At 37.8% G+C, this 26,921-nt stretch overlaps 1 protein-coding gene across 2 annotated transcripts in view; it reads left to right on the top strand.

Moving 5' to 3' along the window:
- LOC113981485 (ras GTPase-activating protein 1-like) overlaps positions 1-26,921 on the top strand; it is a 118,566-nt gene that overhangs the window by 41,375 nt on the left and 50,270 nt on the right. For both annotated transcript variants that reach the window (XM_027708893.1, XM_027708892.1), the window contains 8 exons: positions 2,541-2,690; positions 6,240-6,375; positions 7,238-7,308; positions 10,984-11,101; positions 12,119-12,150; positions 15,606-15,658; positions 16,522-16,672; positions 25,026-25,104. In XM_027708893.1, the coding sequence (XP_027564694.1) occupies positions 2,541-2,690; positions 6,240-6,375; positions 7,238-7,308; positions 10,984-11,101; positions 12,119-12,150; positions 15,606-15,658; positions 16,522-16,672; positions 25,026-25,104 (790 nt within the window). The remainder of the gene's footprint in view (positions 1-2,540; positions 2,691-6,239; positions 6,376-7,237; positions 7,309-10,983; positions 11,102-12,118; positions 12,151-15,605; positions 15,659-16,521; positions 16,673-25,025; positions 25,105-26,921) is intronic.

Raw genomic sequence — 26,921 nt, 5'->3', positions numbered from 1 at the left:
ACCCAACTCAAGAGAGATTACAAGTCAGAGTTACAATTTACTAAAAAGATTACAATAAATACAATGATACAGATGTATAACCCAGCACCCTGGGGCAAGAACAGAACAGTGTTTGTTAGCCCCTGTGCTGAGCACTACGTGGTCCCCCTGGGGGCAAAATAAAAGGAAAGGAAACCTGTTGGTCCAGATGATGGTGGCAGTTCTACTGAAGTAATGATCACAGTCTTGTCAGGAGTGGCAGTCGCAGTCCTCTTAAAGTTCTGGTCCTCCTCTCGATCCAACGAGTGGTACCAGAAGTCCCAAAACTCGAAGATTATATATGCTCAGGTTTAGGTGGGAATGCCCAGTGCCTCCCCCAGGGTGGGGAGTTTCACAATGGGTGATTTAACTCTGTGAGTCATGGGATAATTTTGGAGTCTTTGATGGTCTAGGTCTTTGCAGCTGCCTATTATGCCAGTCCATTATGGACCATTAGCAGACATGACCCCTCAGGCTGGGTGTGAAGGTGCTAATGCCTCCCCGGAGGGGAATTATCACAGCTGAGTCATTGGTGTGAAGACAAAGAAACGCTCCCCTGCCTCACAGGATTCTTTAACACCCAGTTTGTAGCCTGAGGTGTCAGGTGTGCCCTGGGCAGCTGCTGAAACAATCCATTATTAACAAATGGCATAGAGGGTGTAGAATACACAGTTTTGGTTATACCTACGTAGTGATAAACTGGTCCTGGCCCCTGCAACTAGGACACTTAGCTTGACTTAACTTTCTTCATAGTAGCCCCTGTGGTGCTTTTGCTTTGGATTTGTGGCTAAAACAGTGTTGATAACACACTGATATCTCGACTGTTGCTGAACAGTGTATGCACAGTGTCAAGACTTTCTCCATTTCTCACTGTTCCCCCTCCCTCAAGCAAGTATGCTAGAGGTGGGCAAGAAGTTGAGAGGAGAGACAGCCAGGACAGCTGACTGAAATTAGCCAAAGGGATTCCATACCATATCATGTCATGCTCAGCAATAAAAAGAAAAAAAAGAAGAAAAAGAAAGGAGTATGTGTGTGTCTTCCAAGGTAGCCATTGCTCAGAGACTGGTTGGATGTTGACCTGCTCGTGGGAGGTAGAGAATGATTGACTTTGAATTCCTTCTGGTTTTTTTTCTGTTTCCCCTAGCTCTTCTTCACTTATTAAACTTTTTCTCAACACATGAGTTTTCTTGCTTTTGTTCTTACTATTCTCTACCTTGTTCTGATGGGAGTTGGGAGCGAGCAAACAGCTGTATGTGTGGTTAGATGCTGGCTGGGGTCAACCCACCACAGACCTGATCTTTTTAACTTTGCCTCAAGTGCAATACAGTGTACAGTTGAACTTGTTTTATTCAGGATGAGGAGATGCAAAGGAGAGCACTATACTAACAAGACTGCGGCTTTGCCAACGCAAACAATGTTTACACTGGTACTGCTTCTGCTGGTATATGTGATCTCTATAATTTATTTATTTGACTTTCATTCTGATGGAAGTGAAAGTTGACTTTGAGAACTTTTATTTCATAGAAAAAAATGTGTCTGGCAAGATTTTTATTAACAGCAAAACTACTGTTTTGGTTCTTTTGTTTACTCTAAACTTTGCAATTTTTCATTTTTTTCTTGTGTATGTTAAACCAGAAGATCACTTTCATATCACTTCTGAAATTTTTTTTTTTCTTTGCAACTCTTGCAAGACGTGTGAATTGGTAGAATCGATAGATGAATGGTCTGAAATAGTTGATAATTTAAATAGTATAAAATATTACCTGTATAAAAGTTTTCCCATTTAAAAGGTTTTGAGAGCAACACTTGGCTTTGCTTCAGTTGCTCCCTCCACTACTGCCTCCCCCCCATTTGATTGTTTGGGGTAGAAAGAGGTCAAAATTGAGGTAAGGGTAAGGAATGTTTTAATGAATTTAACCTTTGGCTTAAACTGAAGTGTTCTTTTGTCATATTATGAAGTCTGCGAGTTGCCATGCATCTGTAGTTGCTTTTAATAGGTTGTATCTTGGGTTTGGGGGAGACTTTTTTGGCTGAAATATAGTCTGGTATGACTGTCCTTTTGTTTAGGTGCAAATTTTGGTACTGTGATCTGTGTTTGTCATTTGAGAAACAGGTTAGTATAGCCTGAATTGAAGCCTGAGTAGGCTTAAAATACAACATTCTCAGTCAGATCAGTTCCCTCTGGTTCTACTCATTTACTGAAAATGTACAAATTGGGGAGGAAAGAAAAAGATGGTTATAGAGAACCTTTGTCCCCTTTGGATGGTTCAGAGTGCTTTTCTCCAGTGTGAGTTATTTTGGGAAACAGGTTATCTGAACCTGTGAAGCTTTACAAATTGTGTATTGGAAATGAGTAATTTGAGAGACATTACACATGTAAACATCTGATTACATTATTTGAAAAAAAGGTTTGGAATTTTATCAGTTTCAACTGAGAACTTTCATTAGTTTCATAGCTCTGTTCTGTGAGAATAAATAGAAGCCTTAAATTTTAAGGACAGCCATTGTTACATGTTTTTTAGGTGGTATCATGGAAAACTTGACAGAGCAATTGCAGAAGAACGTCTTTGGCAAGCAGGAAAACCTGGAAGTTACCTTATTCGAGAGAGTGATCGGAGACCGGGTTCATTTGTACTTTCATTCCTTAGTAAAACAAGTGTCAATCATTTCAGGTGAGAAGTAAATGTTTTCTTTTAAAACACTGTAACCTGTTTATTTGTGGGTTTGGAACTTAGTTTTGTACAGAAAACAATTGTATTATAAATTGAATATCTTTTCTTTTTATCCATGTATGGTATAGCTCTTTACTAGGGTTTGATTGTTTTAAACCATGCTACAAAAATTCCTTTACAGGCTAAAGAATGAAAATGTGAGGAAAACAACATCATCAGGATAGAAAAGCTTGTCTAAAGCTGTTGTGACTAAATTTACAGTAATGTGCAGGCTTCTTAGTAGTAATCAGATTGTTTTGAGTCTATTCCTCAGTTATTGCAGCTTACAGGACATGCTTTAATGTCAAAGTCATAGCAAATCTGGGTGTTCATAAAAAAGATACAAAAAGGAGAAACAAAGGTTATGTATTTAATAATATGAGGATTTGCTGGAATCAGCTTTCAGTCTATGTCAGAATTAGTTGTTTTAAATACAAGTATCCATTTATCTGAAATTGTAACCGAGGTTATTTTATCATTAGTAAGTTATATACATTAATTTAGTCTCATTTAGTGTAAATGACATGTTCTGGGAAGCGCTTGAATGTAAGTCAGCAAGTAGTGTGCTGCAGTGTAATGTTCATCTTCACAAAATAGGATATCAAGTGCATCTTTAGCACTAGAAAAAACTTTTGTCAACTATCTAGATAACAAGAAATAAACAGAAAACAAATTTACTTCCAAAGTGAACAAATAGCATGCTCATGTTTGTATCATGTTGTCTTGAGCTAACAATTCATGCTTCTCAGCTATACTGATTCTTGTTAGGGAACTGATTACTATGTAGCAGTAGTAGAAAATGAAATTATGTTAATACTTGTTTTTTAAGTTTGTTTTTAAGACTCCTATTTTTAATAACTTCTGTTTATTGTAGCCAATATCAGGTGTTGAATGTTCATTTGTGTCCACCATAAAATTGTTTCTGGCATCTCAGATAGAAAATGAGAAACCATTAAATGCTACTTTCAAATGCTACTTTTTAAATCTTAAAGAATCTTTTCTTCTTGGATCCATTAAATATGCGAAGAGATAACTATTTGAAGGAAACTAATTTGTTTTCTGATACTGGTCTTCATAGAAGACATGCTTTTGGTTTCACTTGTTGACTGCAGAGTGTGTATGTTTTTGTTATTAGAAGGGCAGATGCTACACTCAAACATTTTTCCAACCTCAAGAATAGCAGTCTTGAAGTTATTTCAGCCAAATATAGGGATGTGCCCACTGCGTCCCACAGACTGGAAGTGTCACTTCCACCAAAGCTTGTTCTCTGCCAAAAATGGGTGAAATTTTCATTGTTCAGCAATCTCACTGATATTTGTTTCCTAAAAGTGATATTTTTAGGATTACACTTTCCTTAAATATTTCTGTTTGACTAAAATATCAATATTTTAGGTCAAAGTTCTCCAAATCACCTTCCCCAAGTTGGGTATGGGCATATGTTTATGCAGCATATGATTGACAGATAGTGTATGAGTCCATCAAAACTAAATTCTTTTTGGTTGCACTAGTATTTTTTTTGGTGAGAAGTTGTCATGGTTTGAGATTGGCCCCCCCCCGAGAAGAGGGGGACTCAGAGGTGATTGGGTGCCAGGGCAGTGTTCCCTGAAGAGCCAATCACCACTCATGTTGTTCGCTTCTGCTCAAAATCATATATACACAGCCCACCGGAAGCTGTTGGCAAGAGTTCTGTTGTTGGTGTCTGCTGCGTGTAGGTGTGGAAGGCCAGGGGGTGGCTGGGCTCTCTCTCTCTCCCCTCCAGGGGGGAGAGGGGAGCCCTGCAGCCCCCCCAGCTCTGCCTAGCCCAGAGCAGAGTTAGAGGCAGCATTTTGAGTGTGTGCAGTGAGGGAAGAGACTCACGTGAGCACCTGAATCTGACTTGAGGTAAGAGGAGATGCAGGCTTTTGTAACCAAGCCTTCTCCCCCCTCCTTTTGTATAGCTAAGCTGTGGAGGGGGGCTTTTCCTTTCCCTCTGCTGGAAAGTGGAGGAGAGGCTCAGCATTGAAGCTGAGCCAAGTGGACGGGCCGTGGAGGTAGGCCCGGCGCTCGGGAGAAAGAGTCCCAAGCGAAATTGGAGACGGACCCCGCCCAGAGAGAGGGAGAAGGGGCCCAGAAGATGTCTCTGCCACGCAGGACAACCGAAAACCCGAGGAGAAATCCACATGCCAGGACGTGGACACTTGATAAGCAGAACCACACTGCAGCAGCCTACGAACCAAGGTATGAGAGAGAGAGAGAGATCACACAGCAGCAGGAGAGCAAGGACTCAGAGCTATCTTCTCGGACTTCATGAGGAGGAGGGACTGCAACAAACAACTGGAACTTGGTGAGGGGGGAGCGTTCAGGCCCAGAACACTCCCACAGAGGGACTGGTTACTTTCCAGCCTTGAAAAGGCTCTTTCCTGGACTAAACTTAAAGGAGGGGCTTGAAAGGACTGATTGATAGAGATGTAATATATATATAGTTGTCTTTAGCTTGTATAGTATTTATTTGTGTAAATAAATGTATATACTTCCCCCTTCCCCTATAGAAGCCTCTGTCCTGAAAGTTTCTCTTCAGTAGTGTTGGGATAATTGTGGGAGGGGGTGGAGAAGCCTGAAAATTGGATTTCTAGATTTCTAACGTGGCTCAAACTGCCACAGTTGTCGAGCGATATAAAATATTGGGGAGGAATATCTTTATATTTTCATCCTGTCCTTCAGAATTTTCTGTAATTACAGAACTCTTTGTATTTACTAGTCCTGTGTGTTCTGAAGAAAGGTTTAATTTGAAATTGGTCTGTTTTTCCCAAGTAGTTAGTAATAGGATGAGGGGAAAAGGCCTCAAGTTGTGCTGGGGAGGTTTAGATTGGATGTAAGGAAAAATTTCTTCACCGCAAGGGTAGTCAAGAATTGGAACAGGCTGCCCAGGGAAGTGGTGGAGTCACCATCCCTGTAAGTATTTAAAAGACATGTAGATGTGGTACTTAGGGACATGGTTTAGTGGTGGATTTGGAAGTGCTGGGTTAATGGACTATTAAAGTCCCAGTATATTAAAAAAACCCATTATATTAAAGATTTTTTCCAAGTTGATTCTATGATCCTAAAAATTATTGTTTTGACTCTGCAACAAAGAGTTCTGGTGGAAAGTATGATGTTTTTCCATTTACTGCATAATTTATTGGAAACTGTTTTTAGCATTCTGCAAGTTTCATAAAAATGATAATTTCCCAATTTTTACCAAAAAATAATAGTCTTTAAGTAGATCAAATGTCTTGTTCATTTTTTTTCCTATGTGTAACTAAAGGAATAGTTCAATCCCTGTCAGTATTTTCTCCCCTCTCCAAGTTGCCTTTCCAGGTAGCTTTTAACATTTTTAAAGGGTGAGTTTGTAATATTGCATTTTGAATGTAGACAGCCTGCTTTAAAAACTCAACTTCATCCTAATTTCCTTTTAAAAAAAAATCACAAACCCAAACCACCCCAATGATTTGTATCAAAAGATCTTCTGTCAAGATTCCTTTTCTTTAACAGGATTATTGCCATGTGTGGAGATTATTACATTGGTGGACGTCGTTTTGCTTCACTCTCGGACCTAATTGGTTATTACAGTCATGTGTCTTGTTTGCTGAAGGGGGAAAAACTATTCTTTCCAGTAGCACCTCCAGAGGCAAGTAGTAAAACTTTAAAATGTCATTTACTTAAATATTGATATAATTAATCTTGTATTCAATATTCATAGTTTTCTATGAAAAAAGCATTGTAGATGACTTCCTCTAGTTTTAGACCTATCTCAGCATATGGTGAAGTATAAAGAATATATAAACATGGTTTTACTGATAGAAAGTAATGATAAAAAATTGTTTTTTAATGAAAATCTGTAATGAGAAAGCTAGATATCAGGTATTGCAGTTATCTCCAAATGTAGTAATAACATTGTACATAAACTGAGATAAACAAGAAAATGTGTGGTTCTTGGCTGTTAAAGAGCACCATTGTAATGTAGTTAGCCTCTAGGGTTTTACCCAGACTTAATAAAGTATTTCAAAATAATATTACTATTTTGTAGCAAAGATTTTGAAATACATGTCCTTGAAATAACCAAAGTTCCTGAAAGCTGTGCTTCTTTCAAGTGACTATCCTTAAGACAGTATCAGTAATTATCAGTAATGACCCCCCCCGAATAAAGATGTTTCTGAATGTTAAACTTTCATAAATTTCCACTAAGAGGAAGAAAGTTGAAAAGTACTCTTTCATGGGAATTGCATTGTTGGTAATTTGATTTTTGTAGATAGCATGACTGATAATGTTAGAATGCTAGAACCAAAATGAGGGCTTTTGCAGGTAACTTTAGGAATTGAGCATTTCCAGCTCTTACTATTTTTGACCCTTTGAAAACTTAAAACTAGCAAAGGGATACAAATTACTATTGCCAGTCTTTTGCCTCAGAATAGCATGATGTTGGGGAGAGGAAGTCTACACTAGAATGAAAGGGAAAATTAATATCTTTGAACTCTTCTCTAAAATTGTAGCCTGTGGAGGATAGAAGGAGAGTTCGAGCAATTCTACCTTACACCAAAGTGCCAGAAACTGATGAAATAAGGTATGTTTTAATAATAGGTAGAAGCACATGTGAAATTCTTGGAGTATTTATAAATCCTAATGATTTAGGTATATGTTCACTATGTAAATACTTTCCAATTGCATCTTAGACTTAACGCTCTGGGAGGTTAAAGGTATGATGACTGCCTTTTGTTTCTTTTCATATGATATATGTTATGTGGAAAGGATGCAAAACCAACAGTCCTATATCTAATAGAAGAACACATACTAGTTGCTTGGAATTAATACTGCTTTCCTGAGATGCATGGTAAAATAGTCTGTTCACGGTAAAACTGGGACAAAGTACACTGGTTTAGGTCAAATTAACATATTATACTCTTGTAATGTATTCTTGAAGATGGTATGTATTTTAGGGAATCTTCACTTAATTTTAATCTCATAATTAATATTTAGAAAGCTTGAAGCATTTCAGGGTTAATTTCAACCAGTCTTTCACACAATAACTTGTTGTGAACTTCTTTGTAATAGAACTGATATAGAATGGCCTTGCTGTTTATTGTACATTAAGATTTAGGTTCATTAGTAGCTGAATTCATTCTAAGTATTTTCATTAGGCTATTTTTATTGCTGTTTTATTTGTGCTCAAGTTAATGCATTTTTTGTTACTCTATCGCAGATGAATTATTAAGAGAAGTCATTGTGGGGTTAACTAAAAGGATTTTATTAATGGTTAAACAATTATTAAATGGTAATTAATACTCTTCACTCAGAATGGGTGCATCCGTCACAACCTCTCAAATAAGAGATGTTCAGTAGAAAATTGCTATCTAATTTTGGATTGAACTAGAAGTTGATGAGCTTCAGTACTATGTAGCTATTGCCTGTATCCCTGATACATCATTTGACTTGATTGAGAAGTCCCCCTGTGCTCCAGTGAAAGGTTTTCATATGACCTGATGTCATGGTTTAACCCCAGCCAGCAACTAAGCACCAACAGACACTGGGGCAGTAATTTTCCTGGCTGGATGCCTTTTGGCTGATGTTTTGTCTTGCAGTTCCTGTACTTGAGCTTCTAGTCTCCAGGTAGGTTCACCATCCCACTTCCTTATGTCCCCCATGGTCACGCAGCTAGAACCACAGGGTGGCATGTGGAGTGTGTCACTGGTAACCCTCTCCCCTGAACACAAAAATGCTGACTCTTAATAGCCAAGATGCTGGTTAGTATGGGTGAGGAAGACTTATCCTTCTTTAATTGCTGGGACAATTGTTGGGACAGTTTCTCCACAGCCGAGATGCAGGGAGGAAGTGAGATTCTCTTTGAATTCTCAAGTTGACTGGCCAATCCAACCACAGTTGGTGCTTTTGTGTCTCTCCAGCTCATTACCGCTGGGGTGGTGGTGTATGATGTCAGTGCACTTTGTACAAACTTTCACCATGTGGACCACGTGCACAGGATTTCACCCGGCTCTTTGGATACCTGGTTGTCATCCAGGTTGCTATAGATCACCTCCACCACGGCTAATTCCCTTAGATGCTGGATACCTCCCTCAGTGGTGGTCCATTTGCTTTGGGAATTTGCAGGTTCTTCTTTGAAGGGATATCTGTCCTTCACACTTGACGGAAGCTTCTTCCTAAGACTGAGGATTCCTGCCCCTTTTACAACAAGGGATCCCAGCTGCTGTGTTTCCTTACCCTCTGATTCCTGACTGTTGGCTCCAATATCCCAGAATCAGAGTAACCAGATGATTATTTGTTCACCTGGTTGATGGCTTTGCCTATCTCACTGCTTGCTTAGGGATAGGGATTTTGTGGTTTCTGTCTCATTTATGATTTCATTCTTTCCCCTCCTGTTCTTGTGACTGCTCTGCCACTCCCACTTAGGAGAAGCTTCTTCATCCCTTACTGAATGAATTGACTTCTGCTTCCATTGTTTCTTTTTAATTATAGAGGTGACTGATATAGTTGAAGGCTGGGTCTCCGATTTAGCCACAGTGTTTCTTGGTATGTTTTCAGATCCAGAAGACCCTCCCTCCTTGAGGGTGCTGAACAGTACTAAACAGTGTTTGGTAGGTGCAAGCCAGGCCCCAGTACAATGTGATAAGTTGTGCCTCTTTGGAATAGCCAGGGCATCTTTTTTCAAACGTTCTATCACTTCATCAGCATCTAGGAGTGAAGTCCCAGACCATTGGAAGTGACAGCCTTTCTAAATACCTGCCCATATTTTCCTACATGCCTTGCCACCCATAACCACACTGCCATGGGGTCTGGGTGATATTCCTAAATTGCTTGTTAACCTTGAAAAAAGCCAAAACAGTATTCCTAAGAAATACCAATAGGAGTATTTTCATTACCCAAGGATGTTGGTTGTAACGAGGGAGAAAACATCATGGAAGAAGGTGAAGGTGCCAATCTGTATTTCCTCCATAAAAAACCTCTTGGAGGAAGCGTAATTGTCTCCATGAGACAGTTCCCAAAGTACGGTCATGGAATCAGTACAGAGCCCAAATAGCAGATTAAGCTCAAGGCCAGTGTTTTAATAATAAATCTCCCAGGCAAAACTCCACTAAGCGCTACAGAGCACAGAAAACTACAAAAGCCAAAACCAGTCTTTAACATGTACAGTAAAAAAGGGAGCATGGCACAGATCAGATAAATTAATGTTGAGAACAGATACATCAATACTGTGACCAGCAACTGTAACAGATATAATTATATTATAGGTTTCTTCTAATACCTTCTGGTCAAATCTGTTATTATCTCAAAACCTTTGAGCCCCACGTTGGGTGCCAAAAAGGACTGTTGTGGTTTAATCCCAGACGGCAGCTAAGCACCACATGCAGGAAGAATTAGAGGGATAAAAATGAGACATTTGTGGCTTGAGATAAAGACAGTTTTAATTGGTAAAGAGAAATTAAAAAAAAAACTGTAAGGGGGGAAAAATCCCACCCACCAACCGAGAGGAAAATAAAACCCAAGAAAAACAAGTGATACAAATGAAAACAATTGCACACCACCAACAGACTGATGCCCAGGCAGTCCTCAAGCACACTGTCTGCCTCCCCATAGGAGCTACTATGAAGAAATTTAACTCTATTCCAGTGAAAACCAGTATACCTGAGTTTGGGGTTACACTTAAAGAATAACTTATACTAACCTTCCAGTAATGAAACTCTCTTGAATGTTTAATGCTTTGTATTTATACTCTTTTTGCAGCTATCTGCATGTTTTTTCAAGGAACTATTCTGTATCTCCTTTTTAGCACTTATCTTCATATCCAAATACCTAAATAGTAGATATTCCATAGGCTTTATTATACAAAATTATGTTTTGATAGAAATATTATTTTCTCTAGACTATTAAGGAAATCTTTGATTGTTTTACTTGTGTTTAGTATTTGATCCCTCTTGATAAAAGATTGTTACTGTCTTCTAATGTTGTTGTGGTGATTTTTGTTTTCTGTATCCTTAGTGTACTTTAAAGTACCTATTAGATTCTAAATGTAAATTAAAGGAGGATAAATATTCAAGTGATATTCATAGCTACTTAAACTGCATGAGAAATGCACATGGTGTGCTTGGGATATCAATAAATGTATGTTTCATGATCAGATTTTCTCAAATGTTTTGCTGAAACTATGCTCAAGAATTCACTGTGTTCATTAAACTTTGTATTATTATTGTACTTCTAACATATGTCTTATTGTAACTCTCTTCAGTTTCCTTAAAGGAGATATGTTTATTGTCCATAATGAATTGGAAGATGGCTGGATGTGGGTTACAAACCTACGGACAGATGAACAAGGTCTTATAGTAGAAGACCTAGTAGAAGAAGTGGTAAGTAATTTTATATTCAAATCTGTTGAAGAACTGAGATTTGATTTTTTTATTAGCTGTATGTGGAAGTTAACATTGAAATTAAACCAAACTAGTGGCATTTAGCTGCCTGACTTTATGTACTTTTCTAAACATTACTGCAGTATTTGAATCTTCCAGTTTTTAAATAGTTTAACAAACCATTAAGTCTAATTCAATATCCAAACAAAGTACATATTTATGTTATCCAAACAAGTTCATGTGCAAACAAATGATACCGTGAACTTATTAAGCAGTTCCCTAAACTCACCAGTCCTGATAAATAACTTGCTAGTCATTCAGTTGCATTCTTTTTTTTGTTTGTTATGAAATATTCATAAATGTATAGACTGAAATTTTGCGGTATGTCTTTGTTTTCTTTTTTTTGTTTAAGGGCCAAGTGTGGATATCAAAATATTGATGAGTTAATTATACCTAGAAGGGCTTATGCTAAGTCAGGAAGCTAATCAAGTGGCATAAAGATAATTGATTTACTGCAGAACAAGAGATGATTTAATGGACAAAAACACCCACCCCACCCTCCCACATGCTTCTTTTAAAGAAAGTTCATCATTGCTTTGGAGTCCTGATGATGTTTGCTTTTCAGCATATTGCTATTAGTAGAGTTTGCTTCACCTGTTTCTCACATCTATATCAGGATGTAAATGGCTAAATTGAAGTGGTAGTGTCAGAGTATCTAACTATAAATTTCTATATTAGTGGTTGAAATTCAGTAAAGTTGAGATTTAAGTTACCACATGTAAAGAAGAACAAGAACAGAAGCAATCTTTTGAAATAATGTGTTATGACTGAATTTCCACTTAGTGAATGAAGTTAAAAACCTCTTTACATGAACTGTGCAATAAGCCATCGAGTTCAAAAATGTCTTGGACTTCTTAGTCCTGTTTATTTCTACAGAAGGTCTTAACCTATGAAGTTTACTTTTCTAAACTCAAGCATACTGTTGTCATGCACTTAATATGTTAATTCTCCTATTAGGGAAGAGAAGAAGATCCACATGAAGGCAAAATGTAAGGATTTTTGTTTTGTTATTAAAAGCGAAGCATAAAACAACTGTTTGTAAACTTTAGCTATGAGATTGGGAAGGTGAACCAAAGCTGTGTGTACTTGTTTTTAATCTTAAGACTTTTCTTCTACACTAGCTGTTGAAGTTGCATAGGTCATTGACATGAAGCCTTGTATTAGTTATGCCTAATGTTAATGGGTTTTGCAGTGATAAAATCTTGAATGAGTCTCTGTGATCATTTTACCTAGGATATATACAGTGGAGGATGTGTTGTTTTCTGATTTGTGCGTGGGTTTTATATGCATACAGTTTACCTTAGAGGTAACCTTTTTCCAGGTCTGCTCAACTCTAAGTGCAGGAGAGGGATCAAAGTATCATTCAGAGGAATGATAATGTAATAGTAAACAATTGATATTAGCCTCATGTGCTAGCACTTCAAGTGAAAACCAGGAGACACTAGAATAATCTGCAGTGAATTCCAACTTGTTGAATAATTAAAAAAAGCCCAAACTAACACAATTTGCAATGAACAATGAATTGATACAGGAAACTTGATTGTTATATTATTTTCAATAGTTAAGATGAGCAGCAAATGAGAGTTATAGAAAATTTCTGGTAGCTGGATAACTTCATCCATCCTTCATTTGCTTGCAATAATTGCAGCTGTCGCTTCCTGTATTTATTGCCTAGTTTGCAGTCTCCAAAGGACTGGTGTTTGAAGAAGGTATTTCTTGTGGTGGTGGAGTTTTCTTGGTGGTTTGTTTTTGTTTTTAATAAGGGAAAGAAAATGATTGGTGTATGGCTTCAGTTTACTGGTTTCCAATGTTGGGCTAGTCAGTTTGGTATAGCAGCATAACAGTAGTAGGGATGCCTTCAAATACAGGAACTTTTTTTTTTTAACAAAGTAGTTTGTAGCAGAATCTTAAATCTTTGACACTCAATCCAGTTACTTATGCTTCTTAGAATATTCCGGGGAGGCAGGGATTTCTGCAAATATTCCAATAGCCAGAGGTTCTCCTGTAAAGGTAATATAGAAAGCAAGTTAGAACTAGAGCTCTTTTTTGATGTGTAAGAGACTTTCTTTTACACAGAATCATTAAGGTTGGAAAAGACCTCATAAGATCAAGTCCAACCATCAACCCAGCACCACCACCATGTTCACCATTAAACCATGTCCTCAAGTGACATATCCACACATTTTTTGAACACTTCCAGGGATGGTGACTCTACCACTTCCCTGGGCAGCCTGTTCCAATGCCTGACCACCCTTTGCATGAAGAAATTTTTCCTAATATCTAATCTAAACCTCTCCTGGCACAATTTTCTTTCAAGGCCTTAGTTTTGTCCCATTTTGGGCTATTTCACAGAATCATTTAGGTTGGAAAAGACCTCTGTGGTCAAGTCCAACCTTTGACTGATCACCATCTTGTCAACTAGACCACAGCACTAAGTGCCACATCCAGTCTTTCTTGAACACCTCCAGGGATGGTGACTCTACCACCTCCCTGGGCAGCCCGTTCCAATGGTTAATGACCCTTTCAGTGAAGAAATTCCTCCTGATCCAACCTGAACCTCCCCTGGCACAGCTTGAGGCTATGTCCTCTCATCCTGTCACTAGTTGCCTGGGAGAAGACGCCAACCCCCACCTGGCTACAACCTCCTTTCAGGTAGTTGTAGAGCAATAAGGTCTCCCCTCAGCCTCTTCTTCTCCAGGCTAAACAACCCCTGTTCCCTCAGCCGCTCCTTCTCCAGGCTAAACAACCCCTGTTCCCTCAGCCGCTCCTCATACGACTTACTCTCTAGACCCTTCACCAGCTTAGTTGCCCTTCTCTGGACATACTCCAGCACCTCAGTGTCCTTCTTGCAGTGAGGAACCCAGAACTGGACACAGTACTCTAGGTGTAGGACACACTCACCAGTGCTGAATATAGAGGGACACTTCCCTGGTCCGGCTGGCCACACTATGCTGTGTGATGGTACTCAAAATGGTCTGTTCCATAATGTTGCCAGGCACTGAGATCAGGCTGACAGGCCTGTAGTTCCCTGGATCCTCTTGTAGATGGATGTCACATTGGCCAACCTCCAGTCATCTGGGACCTCCCTGGTTATCCAGGACTGCTGATAAATGATGGAGAGCAGCTTAGCAAGCTCTTCCACCAGCTCCCTCAATACCCTCAGATGAATCCCATCCAGCCCCATAGATTTATGAGTGTCTAAATGGCTCAGCAGGTCACTAACTGCTTCCTCCTGGATTAGCAGGGGGTCTATTCTGCTCCCTGTCCCTGTCTACCAGCTTGGGGGGACCGGTTGCCCTGAGGATAACTGGTCTTTCTGTTAAAGACTGAGGCAAAGAAGGCATTAAGTACCTCAGCCTTTTTCTCATCCTTGGTGACAATGTTCCCCTCCACATCCAATAAAGGAAGGAGATTTTCCTTGACCCTCCTTTTGTTGTTGATGTATTTATAAAAACATTTTTTATTGTCTTTCACAGAAGTGGCCAGATTGAGTTCTAGCTGAGCTTTCGCCTTTCTAATTTTCTCTCTACATGACCTAACGACATCCTTGTACTCTTCCTGTATTGCCTGCTCCTTCTTCCAAAGGTCATAAACTCTCCTTTTTTCCCTGAGTTTCAGAGAAAGCTCCCTGTCCAGACAGGCTGATCTTCTTCCCTGCTGGCTCATCTTTTGGCACACAGAGATGACCTGTTCCTGCACCTTTTTAAGATTTCCATCGTAAAGTATGTCCAGCCTTTCTGGACCCCTTTATTATTAAGGACACACTTAAAACACGCATGCATGCGCACATACATTCTGCAATCAAAGGCCCTATTTCTAGTTTAAAAGACAGGATGAGCTCTTAATATGTAGCACGTGGTGTGTCATGCAAACTGAATAGCCATGCAACATCAAGTTGTTTCCTATAACCATAGCTATCAGGTTGAGACTGGACAGATTGCTGTATTTATTTAGGATGATGCTCTGATGCAGGATTACAGAAGATGCAAGGTGTGAAATTGAAGCGATTCGTATTCAATGGTTAATAAAGCTGGGGTTTATTTCCTCAGCTTCTAGCGAAATTCAGTTTTAGTTATTCTGTATAGTATTTAACTTTCATTAACGTCCTTGGGCTTTGCATTTTATGATTCAAATAAATTGCTATCTGAGACTGGCTTCAAATATGCCTTTAATCTCTAAACACACTTGGATTTGAACATCTACTTTGCGTTGGACACCTGTACAATAGATGTAGATATTTCTTTTTCATTCTGTTGGTAGAAAAACAGAATCACTGAATAACATAATGGTTGCTTATATAATCTATATTTACTAGATTTTTTTAAACAAATATTAATTCATATGCACCAGAAATTACTTCATAGATGTCAGAGCCTTAGATATCACAACAACTAAAAAAGAAAGCTGATAGTCTTGCTTTCTAATTTTTCTTTTGATCTTTAAGATGGTTCCATGGGAAGATCTCCAAACAAGAAGCTTACAATTTGCTGATGACAGGTACTTTTATTTCAGATGGAAATACAGTGGTAGGGGAATGAGACAAAGTAATCCTTTGAGACTGTAGGAAAACCTGGTTTTTTTTCTATATGAACTTATGAGCATCAGATCTGTGGTTGCTACTACATTGGAAAAAACTTCATGGCTAAACATTGAGTATTTTTTTTATATTCTCAAGTACAGTTAGCTTAAGAACTCTAATTGAAATAGCTAATTTATTTTTAATTTTTGTAATATACATAAATATATTTTGGGCTTCATTAAAATGCTGAGGAGAAAATGCTGTTCACAGAATCACAGAATATGCTGAATTGAAAGGGATCCACAAGGACCATCGAGTCCAACTCTTAGCCCTGCACAGGACCATCCCCAAGAGTCACACCATGTGCCTGAGAGCATTGTCCAAACACTTCTTGAACTCTGGCAGGCTTGGTGCTGTTATGTACTTATGGGAGAATGTATTAAACTGCAGTCTCCTCATAGAGGAAATAATTTTAAAAATGAAAACATCAAGATTTCTGAGTCATACTGTCAAATACCTTAAATATGAGAACAAAAATCTTTAGTTTTTTTGAAAACATTTTCAAAACTCTCACATGCACACCGTATGCTCTTGTAAAGAGGTGACAAAAGTTGAGGATAGGTTGTCAGCTACAGCCAAATGATTTGGGATTAACTTTGGCAGTTTAGTACTACTTCATCCCATTTGGGTGAAGAATGGGGATCACTGTTGGAAATTACATCAGACTTTCTCCTTTAGGTGTGCAATTCTTGCTAATTTGTACAGAAAGAGCTTTTATAAAAGTTCATAAATGACACTAAGATAAGTAACAGTGAATAACACTATTATGATATCTTTTCAGTTGGTCAGATGTGCAGTTTTCTTGTGAGGCCTTCAGATAATACACCTGGTGATTACTCACTTTATTTTCGAACCAATGAAAATATTCAACGTTTTAAAATATGTCCAACATCAAGCAATCAGTTTATGATGGGAGGCAGATATTATAATAGGTAAGTTTTAAAAGTTGGGTGTGTTTTATACTTCTGTAAAGAACTTTTATAACGTGTTGCTGATAACTTACTCATATGATCATAAGGTTTCAGTATTTCTTAAGGATATAGTATGAGTTTTAAGTAACTTGCTTAGTAGTTAGTTTTAACTAAATACATTCTAAAAGCCTTCAAAAGCTTAGGTGTAACTTGTTTCTTTTGAAGTATTTGTCTCCTTCTGTAAATTATTTTCTTCACCCTATAAATTGGATTATGATGTAATTAGGATAATGCTGTGTTGTCTTGGAAACTACTATTTATTTATAGTAGGGAGTTTTATGTATATGGGGAAAATGAAAATGTTAGTTTTATTGGAGATATTCAGTAGGGATTTTAAAGTATAAATAATAGAAATGGATATTGACAACAAAGGGAAAAATAACCTTAATTGTTGAAAAAAGTCATTAAATTAATCACCTTAAAATATCTGAATGATATTTTGGTCAGAAGTGCAGATCACTGAATTTAGAGTGATGAAAGTTGGGATGGGTTTGTATTTCCATGGGTATAAAAATATGGTAATATGTAAAAACAAAAGAAATTACAAGAAATAAGTTTCCCCTTTCATGGGAAAATTTATTAATACAGCTCCATCCTTGAGTCTGTGACAACTCTATGAATTAGGTTATCAAAATTTCTCAGTAGTGAAAACTCAACTTTCTCTTTTAATTGAGACCATTGCCTGTAACATGATCAGAAATTTTCTGGTCTTGTTCACCCAGAACCAGGGCATTCTTCATCTTAATAGAGAATTTTTCTCAATTCCGGCTTGGCTTCTGAGTGGGTAGAGATCCAGCAGCTGGTGTGTCTGAGAAAATGTTGAGGTCTCCTAACTAAGAAGTTCAGTGGACTTCTTCATATGATTTCAAATGGACGATGGTTTGAGACTAAGCAACTGGAACTTTATTAACATATGTATATCCCACACACGGGCTGTTTGAGTACCTTCTACATTAATCAGTCTGGTCTCCAGACATCCTCATTGAAAATCAAGCTAGTTGCAGTGTCAGCCTTTGAAGGTAAATTCCCTTTCCCCATTCTCTAGTTACATGGCATATTAGGAGGATGATAAACTTCAGACACCCTAGGTGATAAACTAATTAGCAAATTATTAGTCTCAAATGGCTTTGCAACATTAGATAGTATAGCTCCAGAAGCTTACTGCAATAAGTTATTACTTTAGGAAATTAATTTCCCACTAGAGAAGATTCTTTCCTTGACACTGGATGGAAAACAAGATGAAAAGATTAAGCATCACTAAATTATTGATAATGTGCTTTTAGAGGGTTTTTTGAATATTTTGGTACCTAGGTTGCAAAGATCTTCCTCAGTGAAAGAGAACTACTTGGCTTTGAAAGACCTCTAGTTTTAGTTGAATGTTTTGGGGAATTGCTAATATACTCTTAGGCTCAAATTCTGTCCAAGTTCATATTTACTGAAAGTTGATAAACTTAGAAGTTCAAACAGTATGTAATGCAGTAAGATCATGCTTTATGGTGAACTTGCCACCGTCTGCTGCAAGAGAGGAGCCCCGAAGAGAAGATACAAGGACTCCCTAAAACAACATCTCAGCCTTGGCCATATTGATCAACATAACTGGTCTACTCTGACCTCCAATCGGGAGGTCTGGAGACACACTATCTATAACGCTGCTGCTTCTTTTGAGAAAGCACGCAGGATCACTCTTGAGGAGAAAAGACAACGCTGAAAGAATCGTGTCTTGCAGAATATTCCACCTAAGGAGTCCCGTTGTGCCTTTTGCAACCGGACTTGTCTATCTCGTATTGGTCCTTTTAGCCACCAGTGTGCTTGTAACAAATGTGGGTAGAGCCCTTCCCAAATCTTCATTTGCGAAGCCTAGCCTTGATGCAAAATGAAGGTGGTAACTGCCCCAAATTACTTACTGTAAGATCTATTGCAGAGGGCAATAAATAAGAAGCAGAAAAAAAAGGAATAGCTTTCTATGGGCTTTTTTAATTCTTGTACTGGTTTATTTGTTATGGACCCTGAAAGAAGGAAGTCTTTGAATATATGAAGACTAAGGTGGATTGTTGTATGGAACAGTCAGAAGTGGTTGAAAAGCATCAAACAGCATTAAATCCAGAACAGAAATATAGGAAGTAGGAGTTTATGCAAGATAATGAAATTATTTATGAGCATTTCTTGGGGCAGAGAGAATATCTGTGTTTATTCTTTATAATTTATCTAAAAATGTAGAGTTTGTCTTCAAGGTGAAAAACTAGAGGTTGAAGAAGTGCTGCATGTTTAAATGCATGCATTAAACAGTTTTCATTGATCTTTTTTATAAGCTATTTCTTTAAATGCTCTGAAGGTATCTACTTTAAATCTGATACTAGTATTAGACTAAAACTTTAAAAAAATAATCCTTGGTAGTAGTGTTGTTTCTCTTGAATATTCTTCTCTTGAGGCTTTAGTGACTGTAAGTAGGATTAAAAAAATGGATAAAGCCAATCTGTTCTTTGCAGAGTACTGATTGCAATTATAGTCATATAAATTATAGAACAAAGTTTTCCATACAAAAGTAAGAGCCTGAAGAATAGTTAGGAAACCAACTCAAAAGTTGACTATTGTTTTATTTCCCAGGTAATTTAAATATCCAGACATGGGACTGGAAGACCTGCAACAAATATAAGCAATGCTATGTTTCCGACTATATTCCAAAAGCAAGCTAAAACTCTTTTGGGTGATCATGGCAAAAAATTCCTGGGTACATCTTGGGAATCCAGTGTTCTGTGATGCATAGGAAGACTACTTTTTCCACTAACCTTTTCCCTTTGCATGTTCACCCACTATTCTGCATATGAATTGCTCAAAACTTCTATTAATGAGTATAGCTAACAGACTGTATTTATACTCTCATATGGAGATTTTCTTTCATTATTTCTTATATCATCACTACAAAACAGACCATATGTATGTAGTCTTTTAGTTGTCTATTTGAAGGTCCTAATATAAAGGAAATGTTAAATACATATTGAGTGAATTATTTTGATTAGATGATGAAATAGTATTTTTCCATGGACTTCAGTAAAGCATGTAACTTTTGTGATCTTTATTCCATGGATAAGATAGGTGACTACTGGGCTGCTCATCACTGATGAGGCCACACCTTGGATACTGTGTTCAGTTTTGGGCCCCTCAATACAAGAAAGACATTGAGGTGCTGGAGTGTGTCCAAAAAAGGGCAACAAAGCTGGTGAAAGGTCTAGAGCACAAGTCTTATGAGGAGCGGCTGAGGGAATGGAAGTTGTTTAGCCTGGAGAAAAGGAGGCTCAGGGGAGACCTTATTGCTCTCTACAACTACCTGAAAGGAGGTTGTAGCCACGTGGGGGTTGGCCTCTTCTCCCAGGGAACTAGTGACAATATGAGAGGAAAAGGCCTCAAGTTGTGCCAGGAAAGGCTTAGATTGGATATTAGGAAAAATTTCTTCACTGAAAGGGTAGTTAATCATTGGGACGGGCTGCCCAGGGAAGTGATGGTGTCACCATCCCTGTAGGTATTTAAAAGACATGTATCTGTCATATGAGGACAAGTGGAGAGAGATGGGACTGTTCAGCTTTGAGAAGAGAAGGTGGTGCAGGGGAATCTCATCGCTCTGTATAAATAGAAGGGAGCAAAGAAGAGAGAGAGAGAGAAACTCTTTATTAACTCTGGTTATGCTTTGTTTGACACACCCCAGGATGTGGTTTGCCCTCTTTGCTTCCAGGGCACACTGTAGATTCCAATTGAGCCTGCTGTCAACCAGCACCCCTAGACCCTTTCTGCAGGGCTGCTCTCTAGCCATGGTTTCAACTCTAGTTGATCTTTGGCCTTCTATGTCTTCTCCCTTCATATGCAAACAAGGACCCTGGAATCTTCCTGTGAAGCCTGACCTTGATTCCAGAGATCATACACTTTCTTTTTCCTTTTGAGTTCTAAAGGGAGTTCCCTGTTCAGCCAAGCTGATCTTCTGCCACACTTGCTTGACTTGCAGCACAATGGGATTGCCCGCTCCTGTGCTTTTAAAAGGTGCTTCTTAAAAACTGACCAGCACTCATGGACCCCTAAGCCCTCAAAAGCAGATTCCCAGGGGACACTGCTAACTAGCTCCCTGATTAGCTTAAAGTTTGCTCTCTTGAAATCCAGGGTAGCAACTCTGCTGAAAGTTTTTCTCATTACACTGAAAATTCTAAACTCAACCATTTCATGATCACTGTGACCATGACAGCCACCGACCATCACATCTCCCATGAGTCCTTCTCTATTCACAAACAATACGTCTAGGAGGGTATCTTTCCTAGTCGGCTCACTGACAAGAAGTTATCTTCCACAGACTTCAGGAATTTCTTAGAGTTAATTGTCACAATATAGTATTCCCAGTTGATGTTAGGGAAGTAGAAAACTCCCATAAGGACAAGGGCTACTGATCCAGAGATTTCTTCTAATTGCCTGTAGAGTAACTCATCAGTGCTATCATCCTGGCTGGGCGATTGGTAGTAGACACCTACTATGACAGCTGCTTTGTTTTCCATCCCCCAAATCCTCACCCAGAGACTCTCAAACACATCATCCCTAACTGTAAGAGCTGTACAGTCACGTCTCCCTTACATACAGTGCAAATCCTCCACCTCGACTGCCCTGCGTATCCCTTCTGAACTGCCCTCCATCCCAGCATTCCAATCGTGGGACTTGTTCCCCCAAGTCTTGCCAATGGCATCATAACTCTGGGAACTGACCAACACTTCTAGTTCATCCTGTTTGTTTCTTGTACTGTATATGTACAAGCATTTCAGATGTGCTCCTAAGCCCTCAGTGCTCCCTGGAGCAGTATAAATGTTTCCATTTAGCGTTGCCACCCTCAGGCAACGCCATGCCAACCCTTGGCTTACCTTCAGCTCTCCTGTTGGGATCCCCTTTCCACACTGATTCTAGTTTAAAGCCCTCTCAATCAGTCCTGCCAGCTTATAAGCAAGGAAGCATTTCCCCTGTCAGGACAGGTAGATCCTGTCAGGCCCCAGCATACCTTGTGTCTCAAAGACTTTTCCATGGTTATAAAAACAACATTCTGGTAGAGGCACCAGTCCTGGAGCCAGGTATTGATTTCTTGAGTTCATCTGTTTCTTCTAAAGCTTCTCCCCTTACTGGGAGGGTTGAGAAAAATGCTACCTGTGCTTGCTTTTGGAATATAGGCAGAAATGTAGTATTACTTATATAGGTTGTGGAACTTCCAGTCCCATGTCTGGATATGCAAACTCCCTGGGAAATAAAACAATATTTGAATGTAAGGTACCACTTAATAATGTTTCATTTCTGATTTTAGGAAGTGGAGTAGGATAGGCATACCTATCCTACCACATATCTCATGCCACTTTGTCCTCTCTTTCTGTTTTCTTTCTGAAATCTAACCTTCCTAAGAGAGTTTTCAAAAAACCTTGAAAAATTTAGAAGGGGGGCAGCAACACAGGATGGCGTATCTGGTGATTCCATGTCAAAGTAAGAACATAAGAAACATTGACCCAACAGTTATACATTGAACAAACTTTCAAATTATCTTTAATTTGAGAGATAATTTCAGACTAGATAATGTCTGGAATTGTTGGAAGCCTTTTTATTTTAACTGATAGATTAATCCATGTTTTGATAGGCTGAACAATATGGGCTTAACATGTTAATTCTTTTTCTTTATAATTTAATGGCATATAGGGTAGTGTTCTGTCTTCTGGATTCTTCACTATTTGAAATGTCAGCAGTTGGAATAACCATTAATTCACTCATTAAGTATTAAAAGACTGGTACTACTCATTATGATGAGATATTTTTAAAATTATCCAGGTAGCTAGGATCTGGGCAGCCTAATAATATGTTAAACATATTACAATTACTAAAGTAACTGTAGTATAGTATTGAGACTCATTTCTTTATATCAAACCAAGTTTAACCATTCATTTTTTAAAATTCATACTTATTTATACCTTCCTTGATATATTTTGTGTAAGTAGGATTTTGTTGCTGTCAGATGCTGAAAAGATTTATAAACCCTTTTTTCCTGTTGCTTAGATTCTTTTTGTGGTCTGTTTGATCTCATGTTTGCATTTTACATGTTAGATAACTTGGATCACTTGCAAATTCATTCTCGAGTGTATTTGATGACATGTAGTATCTTTCTGTTTGTAATGTTTGGTTTGTTCAGTCATTTGGACTGCTTTAGTGGTAAGACAATAGACAATGACCATCTGAATTGAGTTTGTGTGGGGGAGAAGAGGGCTAAAGTGAAAAAAAGAAAGCCTTAATCGCTCCATCCAGGTATAAAGTCCTAGTCTATATGTTACTCTAACTCCAAAATGAGTTTTCAAGCACAACTTAGTTTGTTCTTCAGCTCATTTTACAACTTCTTATGTTGAGGGATGACTCCTATTTTTTTAACCAAGGAAGGAGAGGAGATGCTGACAGTCAAGGTATTCTTGATTTGATGAAGGAGGAAAAAACTTGTATAAAGTTGCTTTATTATTGATTGCCGTCATAAAAAGATGTTGGCAATAGCTGTTCAACATGCAAAATACAAAGAGTGATTCTTTTATGCAGTGTAGTAAAGCTTAAATTTTTATGGAGAAAATGGCATATGCATGTTGCATATCAATAAAAATTTAAATTTATTTTTTTTTAGCAATACCGAGAAACTCAAGTCACATTACAGACTTGAAAAAATAAAAATGTTTACAGGAAGATTAATGAGTATGCACTAGTTCATAACTTTAGAAGAATGAAATAGAGAATAAGCAAACTGATGTCTTTATTGTTTTAGTTACATGTATTTTATGATTGTTTTAATGATAATTTTTATAGTATCCTATATTTTTCCTTTGGACAAAATTTTATCCAAGTGTAATAGGCCAAAGATCTATCACATGTGCCTTATTGATTACATTTGCACACACACAACTAACAGTCTATATGAAGTGAGAAAACACATAATGTATGTTTTTGCTCTCTATTGAATTACTTAGTTCTTTATCTTCAGGTTGATATTTCATATATGAATGTTTCATCTGTGTTGATGTTAACTTCTCTTTATTACAATGTAACTCTCAATAACTGCAAAAATAAGAGCAATTCAAAGATATGTTGAATTTTAGATTGTGTTTGTCACTACTTCTCTCCTAATCCTTCAAAATAGAATTTAAACCTGACTCTGGTAATTAGAATGTAATCACCCATAGATGAATGTTACTGACTGGGTGTTTAATTTAACATGATAGCTCAGTATTTTGAAGTATAATCTGCATAATCCATGTTACAAAACTTTTTTTACTTCCCATTCCTGTCTTCCTAGAAAGAAATTGCTTTGCACAGTTTGAAGTATCTTCCATTCCCCTTCCTTAGTTACTCTAGGACTTTGAAAATTATTACCAATAAAATAGCAATTTTCATCCTGGTTGGAGAATGGGAAATGCACGTGTTACTTGAATGTGGAAAAGGTAGCATACTCATTTGGCATTGTGGTGGGTTGACCTTGGCTGGCTGCCAGGTGCCCACCAAGACACCCTCCAATCCCTCCCTCCCCTCAGTGGGACAGGGAGAAAAATAACATGAAAAACTCATGGGTCAAGATAAAAGCAGTTTAACAAAGCAAAGCAAAGGCTGCACGCAGCAGCAAAGGAAAACAAGATTTTTTTTCTCTTCTTCCCATCAGCAAGTGATGTCCATCCACTTGCTGGGAAGTAGGACTTCAGTATGCATAGTAGTTGCTTTGGAAGACAAACGCCTTAATAATGAATGCCCCCCCCCTTCCTTTCTCTTAGCCTTTATTGCAGAGCACAACACCATATGTTATGGGATATCCCTTTGGTCATTTTGTGTCAGCTGTTCTGGCTATGTCCCCTCCCAACCTTTTGCCCACCCTCAACCTACTGGCCTTTGAGGAATGGGGTTGGAGAGACAGCCTTGATGCTATGTAAGCACAGCTCAGCAGTAGCCAAAAATAGTTGTTCATCAACAAGTTTCTAGCTTAAAATACAGAGCACAGAAATGTGAGGGCTGCTGTGTGGAAAATTAACTCCATCCCAGACAGACTCAATACGTGCATTTTCATCAACTGATGAAAATGTTCGTTGAAGTTTAGAATAAATACATTATAAGAACAGTTCTGTGAATTTTCTTCAATGTATTAGTAGATTGTCATTGCTGCAAATGAGATTATGATGTTTAACACTTGATTTTTATTATAAATTTGTGAGGAAATGTAGTGTCATTGCATGTCTCATACAGAGGAAAATCTGATTTAACATTTTAAATCTTATTTTTCTTATTTAAACAGTATTGCTGAGATCATTGAACATTATAGAAAAGAACAGATTGTTGAAGGATATTACCTTAAAGATCCTGTTCCAATGCAGGTAAAACTTCATCTCTGAGCACTTGTTATTGAAGATATTGACTTAATCCTCAAATATTTATAATATAGGAACTGAATTACAGCAGAGGTATCCATGGTAGTTAAACAGCATCATCCCCTCCTGAATTTTTGTTTTGAGTTTGTCTGTTTCTTTCATTTCATCCTCATATGCATTTGTTTATTTAAGGTTGTCTTGTAGTAAACAGAAGTTATGATTAACTTTGTCTGTGCTCTGGGGTGTAAATGCTTCATCTTGTGCCCCTAACTCTGGTCCCTGAACTAGGTTGCTCTCCATTCTTCTGCGTCTAGTGTCTTTCTTCCCCCAGAGAAAATCTATATACACAGAAAAGCTTCAGAGATGATCAAGGGGCTGGGATTTACAGGGTGTGTTCAGGAACATTGCCATCCTGTAGCATAAATTCATCCTAAGAGACCACTGATAATAAACAAACCATATTGTCTAGTTTTTCAAAATTTTAACTAGTTCAAAAGTATATTTTTATACTTTGTCCTTATCTATTCTCTGCCTTTCCTGTTTTGATGGTTAGAAATTTGGTTTTAATTTCTAACCTAAATAGTTACCCCTTTGTTAGATCTATTATATTAATTCAATATGTATTCTTATTTACTCAGTTCACTAAGCTGAGCAAACCAAATCTGGGTTTTGTCTCTTCATAATGTTTTTGTAGTTGCCCTACTACCACCGATTCCAGTGTGAGTTTGTGTCTCTTGAATGTAATGGACCAGAACAGCGCAGCATACCATGTCATTAATTTCTTTTTTCTGTGAGAGTGTTTACCAGATTGCAGAATGTTATGTGTCATATCCTAGAATATTATCTGTGTCATTACCATAGCCACATTGTATTATATTGTTTTCTATTGGTAAGTATCAACAAGTGCAAATTTTATCTTGTATTATTAGACTTATGCCTTATTGCTGATTGGCTTGCCATCAATGCTTCCCAGTTGTCTGCTACTATTAATTCATGCTCTTTAATATGGTTGAGACAAATGTGAGGAAATTGAATTCAGAGACTGATCCTTGAAAAGCTTCACCTAATAACTTTCCTTGTTCTCCATCATTCTTTTTGGATTATGGCGATCATCTTTCTTTTGGCACTTTGTATATCCACTTATGGTTCCTGTATCAATAACTATCTCTCTGTTGATTAATTTTCCATGTGAGACTGCATCAAACGATTTTAAGTTATTCAGATATATTTGTGACTTTCCTTTGTTTAAAAAAAAAAGTTATTGGTGGTGTAATACTGTTTGGTTCAATCTAATAGATTTCCTGTTTCTAATTTTGAAATTTACTTTAAAACATTTTTCACTAGATCTGTTGTTTTGTATGTTGTTTCTTTCATAGCTATGTTATGGAGATTATATTGAGTTAGTAAAAACTTGGGTATTGCTTCTGTTGTCAGTCCTGTAATTCCTTTTACTGAAATGTTTTTCATCTTGCCTTTGTCATGTTCAAAACCATGATTCTTATGGATATGTGGGAGGGAAGAGAAGAGAGAAAAGCAAAGTATTTAGTATGGAGCTAGTGCATATATCACTTCAACTTGATACTGTTCTCACTGCTTGATAGTCTTGCTTTTCATGTTTTCTTATGGCTAAAGAAATTTTGCTGATCAGCTGACTCGGTAAGGTCAAACTTGGCTTGGCTTTTGGCCATTATAGCTGGGTATTTATATTTCCACATCTTAGTTTTCTATGTGAATTTATCCTTTTTCTATGTCCTGTTTCTATTTTCTCCTATTGCTTTTTGTTAGAATGACACTCATTTAGGACATGAGTGCTAATAAGATTA

The sequence above is a fragment of the Neopelma chrysocephalum genome, unplaced genomic scaffold, assembly GCF_003984885.1.
Source record: "Neopelma chrysocephalum unplaced genomic scaffold, ASM398488v2 Primary Assembly neopelma1_96584, whole genome shotgun sequence".
Classification (NCBI taxonomy): domain Eukaryota; kingdom Metazoa; phylum Chordata; class Aves; order Passeriformes; family Pipridae; genus Neopelma; species Neopelma chrysocephalum.
Note: the sequence above shows the minus strand (reverse complement) of the source record. Positions and strands in the feature narration are given on the sequence as shown.